At 41.2% G+C, this 9,499-nt stretch overlaps 1 protein-coding gene across 1 annotated transcript; it reads right to left on the bottom strand.

The window, feature by feature from the left end:
- Positions 1-5,295: 5,295 nt before the first annotated feature.
- LOC119706554 lies at positions 5,296-8,009 on the bottom strand. Its single transcript, XM_038150388.1, has 5 exons — positions 7,608-8,009; positions 7,471-7,515; positions 7,343-7,369; positions 6,535-6,663; positions 5,296-5,515 (listed from the first exon to the last, which is right to left on the bottom strand). The coding sequence occupies exons 1-5, from the start codon at positions 7,713-7,715 to the stop codon at positions 5,408-5,410; spliced, it is 417 nt and encodes a 138-aa protein (XP_038006316.1). The 5' UTR covers positions 7,716-8,009; the 3' UTR covers positions 5,296-5,407.
- Positions 8,010-9,499: the final 1,490 nt, after the last annotated feature.

Raw genomic sequence — 9,499 nt, 5'->3', positions numbered from 1 at the left:
AGCTGAATTAAATTATCCTTCACTTGCACATCTTGCCCTCAGCATCACAGAGTGTATGAGGAGCAGGGAGGCTGTACTTTAAAACTCATAAATTTCTCTTCCCCATTCCTCAGAACTGTTGTACAACTTTTGCTGCCTCAGTCAGCCATCAGTGAAGGGCTCATTGGACCCTAAATGCCTGCTCTCTTAAACCCTTGTGAGATGTACTTAAGCAAATGGTCTATAGGGTGCTTGCTTCTGAGTAGGTGACAACAATTAAATGCATGTTTGCACTTTTCTTTTAATGCCACAGCCTCTATTTCTAAGTGCACTATATTGCTGAAAATCCCTTGTGGTCAGTAGAGATCTTCAGTTTCATGCTTTGCTTTCTATTCCGTTTTACTTAATTGCATGATGTCAGGCCTATGGAAGTATGGCAAAATGAGAGTGAGAAACTTTGTGCCACTGTGGAACAATCTTACATCAGTGACTGATTTATATCCTGCCTGAAGTCAATGTTAGACAAAATATGTCTCTTCTCTCCCACAGGCTGCTTTCAAAGTCAGAACTAGGCAGATCACTATCTTCATCTCTTAAGTCACGACTTCCCTCTTCTTTTGCTCTTTTACAATTCCAGTTTGTGGGGAGTCAGGGGGAACTCCCCTCACTCCTGGGCTTTTTGTTGACTTATTGGGAAATACTTATTTAGTCTGATATTTATCAAATTAAAAATAAGCAATATGAACACAATGAAAAAATCAAGGGCATCTGTTTTCATGTGAAGTATCTTGATGATGCTGTTTCTAACATGAGTAAAAAGAAATATCACTGGTATTATGCACGGAAAATTATCTTTAAGGTAGTTTTGTACTTAATGATTTTTTTTTAGATTATAACCTGATATAAACTTAGGATTGTATCATGTGTTACTTCACTACTGTATTTAAGAGAGGAAAAACAATTTAGACACATTGCTCATTCATAATAAGCATAATTAATTTTTTGTGTGTGAGTCACCAAAAAAAAAATTGCAGTCATGACAGTGTGTTTCTGAAGCTTTTTGCCTTGTCTTTCAAGCTCTTTCACTTCTTTGTTACCTGAACTATATCTGTGTCCCAATAGGAAGAAGACAGTGTTTATCTTGTATCTCATAACAGTGCTGTAAAAATTCAGGATTATTTACAGAAGTTCATGGAAGATGACAAAAGATAACACGTGCAACTTGTGCTACGGAGTGTGTCCATGAAGATGCTGCAATTTATAGATCACTGTGGTTGCTTCCATGACAGATGCACCTAGAGGTCCTGAAGAATCTTTAGTGCTCACTATTGGAGATTTTTCAATTGATTAAATCAAAAGTGGGAGGCCAATAGAGGAGATGGGAAGGGAGCTGCAACCACCTATGAGCACGTAGAGGTTTATTTGGGACTGGGAGCTGTAGTTCCTTTGGCTTTATTCTTCCCAATACCTCCAGCTGATATTATTTATGATATAATTTATGTGATATTATCGAGTCTTGACAATGTTAAACCCTGGTGTGTGTTGAACTTCACAAGCAAGCACTACCAGTCTTCAGAAAATTGTGAAATGCAGAGAAATGAGCTCTCCATCTTAACAAACTAATTTCCTTACTTTTCTGTAAAACTAGAAGAGTGAGGCTTGTCCACATGCCTCAAGAGGGTGTTGTGAGGATAACCCAGATAAGATCAGCTTTCTTTTACAAGTATGCAAAGCTGCTTTTATATACCAAGTGTGATTTATGGCTGGGAGCATTTGAACAGCAGCCTGTGCCTCTCCTTCCCATAGCATGGCATATACCAGACTTGTTCTTACAGGGGTGCAGGAGATTAAGGGAAGAACAGCAACATGCCAGATGCATTGGGACAGTTCTAGTGCCTCCAGAAATATCTTCAAAAACAGTTTTCATTTATTTGTCATTGGAGACAGATTCTTATTGGACCATTGGCACTGCTTGGGGCTTGGGCTTGTCCTGCAGCAGGTCATGGAGCTAGGTAAAATCAGGGATAACAGACTGCAGCACAAGAGCTTTGGCTCTGTTGCTGTGCTTCTGCCCTGGGAAGTGTCCTAGCAGACACACCAGCACATTAAGCTGTCCTAGCTGGGTTTCTGAAGACAGCTCTACAAGTTTTGCAATATCCATGCTGCTATGTGGATGCCTGAACTAAGAAAATTCTACTGTGGAAATGCAGATTTTGTGAATGGGTTTCTGGCTGACTGTTGACAGCAGCAAAACCCCTCAAAGAAAGAGTTGTGTGCTGGCTGCTGTAGCAGCACTGGGAGAATTCCTCTTTGCTGAAGAGCAAAATAACTTCTCAAGTCCATCTGGGTCAGTCTTAACATACAGTTTTGCATTACTTCATGCTTAGGAGGAAAATACTACAGCTGTGGGGGTACGTGGTATGGAACTGGTCTGTGTATGCCAAACACTGAACTCTCCTGAGCAGGCATTCCTGAAGAAAGAGGTGCTTGGTACACAGATAATGGTGTTACTTCCCACTTTAAAGAAAATAGCCACGACTATCCTCAGTCACAAAGTGTTTCTGTCTCTGAAATCATAAAGCAAATTGTCCACTTTGTCTCCGAGTTTCCTGTATCTGATGTGAGGTGTAGAAACAAGGCAAGTGTGGAGCTGTGCATACTTGAAGACAAGCTCACACCCTGCCATGGGCTCCTGGGCAGGTTTGAAGTGCTGGAATAAGGGCTCTTTCCCAAAGTCACGGTTGATTGACGATTAAGACTTGTCAGTCTATTCCACAATATAATTGACTTGTGCAGACAAGTTATCTTGCACACAGAATATCTGACCTTCTTCACCTCCCCTGTCCCCCCTGCCCTAGGCCACATCCTCTCTATCAGAGCATGAGATGACACATCCCGCTAGAGAGCTGCAACAGAGAGATAACTGAGATAACAGAATAAGGTACTTGTTACGGTAATTAAGTAACTCAATGGATCAGTTGCCTTTTGTTTTCATCTGACAGTTTCCAGTCCTATTGAGAGTCAAACATGAGAGTGAGAAGAGGACCATGGGCATCCACTGGGTCTGAAATTCCCCAGGAGCCAGCCCAGGGTCAGGTGAAGGGATGTATTGGTCTGCCAAGAGACACCCAGCCCTGCCCACAGCCTGCCCTGGGGCTTGCAAAGTCTGGCAGGGCGTAAGAGTCCTGGAGAGAAGATCTGAATATGCCTGTGGGGAGGCAGACAGTGAAAATATTTGAGGATGAAGCACTGCCCCATTCCTGGACTCACAGGAGCTTGGGGAGGTCACCAGTGCAAGCAAACACTTTGCAGCAGCTCACAGGGGCTCAGTGGCAGTGGAGCTCTTATTTCAGGTTGCACAATCCTGCACTCGATGGTTTAAGCACACAGTGATCACTTCTCTCATGCAAGTGCAAATTGAGGCATCAGATAATAGATATTTTGCAGATGTATTTTCTGCAGTTTAAAAGTTGGTTTTTTTTTTTTTTCAAATTCTGGGCAAGAGTTTCCTATTATTGTCTCTTGACTGGAAGTTGACTGACTATATTCCACTCTTGCCAGCTTATGCTGGACAAAGCTGAATTTATTATGTATCTTTTGCCTCTGTCACAATTTCACCATTCCTGTATTTCATAAATTTAATGAAGTAAATTTGGCAATAAAAAGTGTTAGACAAAGAGTTTTATTTTTCCTTGCAGTGCCATGACTTGGGAAGTCTTTTGCTCATCTATAAAAATGAATCAACTTTTTTCAGATTTTCCTCTTGCTACATAACATGTCTAGACACAGTGCAGGTGAGCTGCACACACAATGCAAAACATCAGCAAAACAGGAAGACTGGAATAGCTTGGATAGCACTTGGAAAATATTTACAAAACAATATCAGTTTGGTGGAGATGATACTTAGAATTTTGGGATCTAGCATCTTAGATTCAATATGGACATTAATGAACCTTTTTCTTCTGCTTAGGGCCAGGAGCAGACATAAGCATTGTGCTGACTTGTCAGATGGATATTTTGGGATTGAATCATTGTGCTGATTCAATCGTGGATGATTTTTCTTTGCACTAGAATGCAATAAACCAATTGGTTATTTAGGGGAGAGCTGCCTGAGCTGAATGGTATAGAAAATGTAGGAAGATATGAAAATGTGGGAGAGAATAAATAGTTGTTTTATTTCTTGGTTTCATATTTGTAGGTGTTAACAGAGAATAATAGTCTTTTCTCTTTTAGCATTTGTTATTTCTTTATCATATTTGAAACAGGCAGCAGAAACACATGAGAAAATGCTTCTGATATGTTACATTAGTTTAACTCCTTTATGTAGCTGTATCAGATGCATTTTCTGTAACCCAGTTCTGTCTTTTCCTGAAGCCCATACAAATGGGAGGCTTAAGAACAGCAGTGTAGAGGAGCATTTCCATCATGCTTTTGATCCCAGACACAGGTCCATCCCATCGATGAAACAAAGAAAGGAAATTATATGCTTTTTGTCTCTTTGTGGAGGTTCTGAAAAATCCACCTGACTCCATTGGAGGTGGTGGAGGTATGAGTCCTTGGAGATATTTAAGATATTCCATCTCAAAGGCCCTATTACAATGCCTTTGCTTCTCTCTGAGCCACAGCAGAGATGAAATTTGGGATTTTCCCAACTGTGAAGAGATCTAAGTTAGATGTTGATAAGACTGGAATAGGTGGCTGAGATAAGCATCTTCTTTTACACATTGGTTGGTTTCTTTTTTCCAACAAAGCTCCATTTTTGACTCTTCTGTTGAGCTGAGTAGAGAAGTGATAGAGAAGCATTGCTGAGTTCATGACTCTATAGGAAAAAAAACAGCATTAAATACTGAGAAAGAAACAGTTGTCCACAACACCTTCCAAATGCACAACGCTGTTAAGAGCTTGTAATTAATGCTGGATTTGGCCCTGTTTTTGTAAGTTATGTTCCGGAGTTGTCTACTACTGAATATTTAGAAGGAAATAAAAAAGTGGCTGTAGGCAGGAAAACCTGCAGCCGTGCAAGGAAGAAGTTAAGTGACTTGTTCATGGTGTGTAGGTATTATCGAAAAATAAGTGATGCAGAAAGAACACACAGATTTTTTTGTTTCCATCTCAAGTCCTGAAATATTTCTTGTGCTATACAGTGGGCAGAGTGTGAATTTTGCTGGAGCATCTCCTGTTGGTGAAATTGTTGGACTGGAGCTTTGCAGAAGCATTTTGACAGGTATGATAGCAGGGTGTTCCAACCTTTCACCAAGTACAGAACATAAAATGAAGACTCAAATACATTTTGTGTTCAGGTAAATTGTAATTTTATTGGTTTATTAATGATTATTTCTACCTTCTATATTCCAGGTGGACAATAAATACAATAAATAACTCTGTTCTTTCCAAAGCCTGGATTTTTAAAAATCTTTTTAAAAAAACATTAAGCATCGAATTTATCAATTTCTTGATAGGTTGTCAGGATTTTTTTCAGAAATTCCTTCACATTTCCCTTGGTCTCATACTGGCATTGATCGCTATGTGCCAGTCTCTGTGAAAGAAAGAACAAATATTGGGTTAGCAAAGATTTTTAAATTAAATAAAGAGTTTAGATGAACCAGTGAAAATATACATTATTTGGAGCTACACAATAATGTCCCAGAGAATTGTTCCTTGAGCAATGAGTGTAAGAATGGCTTTTCATGATGGAATATATGAACTGAATATATATATAGAATTGTATGACAATCCCCCCTCCACTAAGAAGGTGGAGGGTGGATTGTCATATAATTCTATATATTCAGTTATAGCTGAAGTCATTTAAACAAGGCTGTTTCAACCCAGAAAACAGTGTAGATACCACGAGGAGTAGGGTAAGATTAGGACAAGGGGTCAGTGTCTCAAGGCCACCCAAACTATTCCTCCTTGCAAGTTTGAAGGCAGCTTTAAGGAGCTGGTCAGCATCTCCTGTGTCTCATGGAATCACACAGGAGCTTTGCTCAGTATGTAAATAAAGGATGTTTCACTGCCTCAGAAAAGGCACCTGAGGGAGGACCCAAGAGCCTTCCTGAGCATCATCACGAGCTGCAAGATGCTGCAGGTCACAGCTGTATTTCACAGCCGAGAATCAGTGCAGACACTGCTGCTTAGGTAGAATTAAAGCTGCAGAGGAGAAGGATACTCTGCCCACCTGGCTCCAGCCATGCAACTCCTGCACATCCAGTCCCCAGTGTTAGGTCATTATTATTTAATGTCAAAACACATTTTGAGAAAGGAGAATAGAAAAGCAATTTAAATACAGCTCCTCTCCCAGAGATCTATGTTCAAAGGGTTTGGAGAAGAGAAAGGGCACAGTGGGGCAGAGCCCATCCCCCTTCTTCCTCTGCCAACTTGAAAATCTTTTCACTGCCTCACAGAGGTTACTGTTTTATCTGGCTCCTGCACAATGTGAATATTTAAAACACATCTGAAATTAATGAAATACTTATCTGCAAATGTTTAAATTATTTTAAAAATGCTTTCTTTTGTAAAAGATAGAAGAAGATCTGTAGAAAAGTAAGAAAGTCTTACTTTACAGAGGCTTCTATCCAGTAGAGCCTGGAAGGTCCAGTAAAGCCTTGTAATTACTGGATTGGAAGATGAGTTGTTTTCCATCAGGTGTTTGGTTCCATCCACAAAGCATGCCAGTTCGTGGCCACGCTGTTCAACAAAGAAAGCATTAGAAAAACTCAGAATGCCTTCTGTGTTTATCCACAGAAGGAAGAAATTTGTTTTCCTAAATGTGGCAGCATGTCACAGTCAAATGCAACGGATTTTGCAATGTATTAAAAACTGATAGAAGACCTTTGGGGGGGACTGTAAAACACTGAATTCTCGTGTATGCCATAAGAAACATCCCATCTCTCAGAAAACCTGAAACTGTAAATGTTACCTCTTTGAGGCATAGTTTCAGCTGATGCTGGGGCTTCACCATATCTGAGGAGGCTTAAAACAATGAAATAGTGCTGGATACAGCTAGAGCTAAGTCAGAGGCCTGACATCTTTAGCCCAGGTTCACTTAGTATTTAGGCACCCAGCCATAAAACAAAGCCTTGCAGAGATTTTCAAAGCAAGGGCCTGTATCTCTTGATATGCAAGTCAAGCCTACAGAGGACTTTTGCCTGAATCTGGGCTTCATTCTGATTGCTCTGTAGTGGCAAGACTTCTGCTTCCCTCCCCACAACTATTCATCAAGCTCAGTTTTGCTGCTATTGGTGTATTAAAATCTTCCTTATAACTGAAAGCAAAAATTACATAAGGAGCAAAGTGAACAAACTTAAACTCAGTTAATACCAAACTTATTTAACATCTATAAGAGCTTGAAAAGAAATATACTTACTTCAGGAATGGGGAGACATGAACATGACTGAAAAAACAAAAAAAGAATGAGTGTTAACATCCAGCATTCAATGTACAAGAACAGATTTTTTTTCAGTTTCATTATATTCTCAAAAGCCATGTACTCACACTGGTAGCTGTCTGCCTACATGGGCAACTCACAGAACTATCATCCTGCAAGAAGAGCAAGTGAGAAGTCAGTATTTACTATCATCTCCTGCACAGGCATGCATTTTTCAGAATTAATGTGCTAAACAGGCACTTACAAGTAGGCGCTGTGTATAGCGGATAATTTCCCGGACAGCACAATACTCTGCTTGCACAGAGAGCAGCAGACAAGAGAAGAGTATGTATGACAGCATGCTGGCATTCATGTCAGCTCAGTCTGATGGGTGACAGAAGAACAGGAGGACACTCCTTTTAATTGAGTCTTCACAAAATTCCCATTCTAATATGGAAAAACCCAATAAAACCGATACCAGGTGCCCACTATTTTTTCCCATAGCTTGGACAGCATTTTAAACAAATCAAACATGGAATTGAGTCACCTACTCGAGTGACTTTAGTAGTGCGGAAATTCACAAATGCTCCTCAGAAGTGATTAATTTGAACATTATGATATCACACCCCAGCAGGAAACAATGGTTAAAAAAATCTACGAAAGCTTTTTTTTTTTTTTTTCAAATGTGGGGTTTGCCTCCTGCACTTATGTAAATTATAGTTACATGAAAGCAAAGAGATTATAATGTTACAACATTGCCAAAGTTCCTGAGAAAGCAAACTGATGTGCTGCAGGGTGCCTTCCAGAGCAGGATCTTGCTCAAAGAAAGCTGGTGACACTGCAGGAGTCCATGGAGCAGACAGACAGATGGATGAAGTCGTGGAGCACTGCCTGGACAAGTTGTCACACTGAGTTACAGCTGCTGCATCCAGAGAGCCATCGCATAGTCCTTGACCATGATGTCACCTCTGCTGAGTGCAGGTGCAGCAGTGTGTGGCTGAGCGTGGGGCCCTCAGAGTGCAAACAGGCTTGCATCCCACCATTGCCTTTTGAGCTGGAAGGACTGGATGCAAAAGTAGTCCTAGGGAACCCCAATGGTATTAACTTGGAAATTCTCTTGGAAATTTGGTGGCCTCTCCAAATACAGCTGAGTGTTGGTGAGAGCCCTCCCTGGTCACAGAAGTTTCCTTTTTGCAAGTTGCACACCTTGGCAGAGCAAATGGTAGCCTTTCAGATTTCTTTTAAATCCCCAGTGTTGACTTCTAAGCATCCCTTCTCTTTGCCATAAGTCCCATTATGCCTTAAAGGTCTCCTCCAAAAGCTTGAGACTTCTTCAGGTCAGTCTGGCTGAAGGATTCGTGTGATCCCTCTGGAAACTGTCCTGGAAAGAGAAAACACTGAGCTACAATTAGCTGGTTTTTCTCTGGCATTTGCCAACCAGCAATGGGTTCACCTGGCTGAGTGTGGCTCCACTACCAGCAAGGGCAGTGGCGGAGGACCTGCCTGCTGCTCCTGCCCCTGCCTCCCTGCCTGCACACCAGCACCTCCTCTGGGCTGGGCTGGATGCTTCCTGCCTCAGGTGATTCAGTGTGGAAGGTGTACAGAGCCCATAATTAAGACCTTTCCATACACAAGGTGTAATTATGGACATTGGGCAGTGAGAAGAACTTCTTCCCAGGCCTACAGCCCAAGGGGCAAAGTCTGTATTTTTGTTCCTAAGTGCAAATGAGAATGGCAGAGCTTCCACAGCTGCTTCTGAGCTGCTCCCATGCCCGTGGTTCCTCCTTGCCCACGGTCACTCTCTGCCAGCAGTGCCAGCACTATCTCTACATCTTAGCTTTTCTATTTGATTGCTTAGTGAAATCTGTCTCACACTGTTGTTGCTCCGGGCTAAATGAGTTGTCAGAGAAGCTGCGTTCAATTTACAGTGAAAGAGAAATCATCAGAAGTCAAACTGGCACTGAAAGATCTTTCCATGTATTGGTTAGAGTCCAGGTGGATGGGGAACAGGAGCGAGTGGCACCAGTTGCAGCTTCTCTTTAGAGAGTTTAGATTTTTTTCTGACATTTAGAGGCTGATCCAAGGCTGTAGAAATTAATATCTGATGCCATCCCAGCAAAAATACTAACTTTTTAATAGAATCTTCAAACATTTAGC

This window comes from Motacilla alba, chromosome 13 (assembly GCF_015832195.1).
Source record: "Motacilla alba alba isolate MOTALB_02 chromosome 13, Motacilla_alba_V1.0_pri, whole genome shotgun sequence".
In the NCBI taxonomy this organism is placed as follows: Eukaryota; Metazoa; Chordata; class Aves; order Passeriformes; family Motacillidae; genus Motacilla; species Motacilla alba.
The sequence above is the reverse complement of the archived record's forward strand: the minus strand, read 5'-3'. Positions and strand labels throughout refer to the sequence as shown.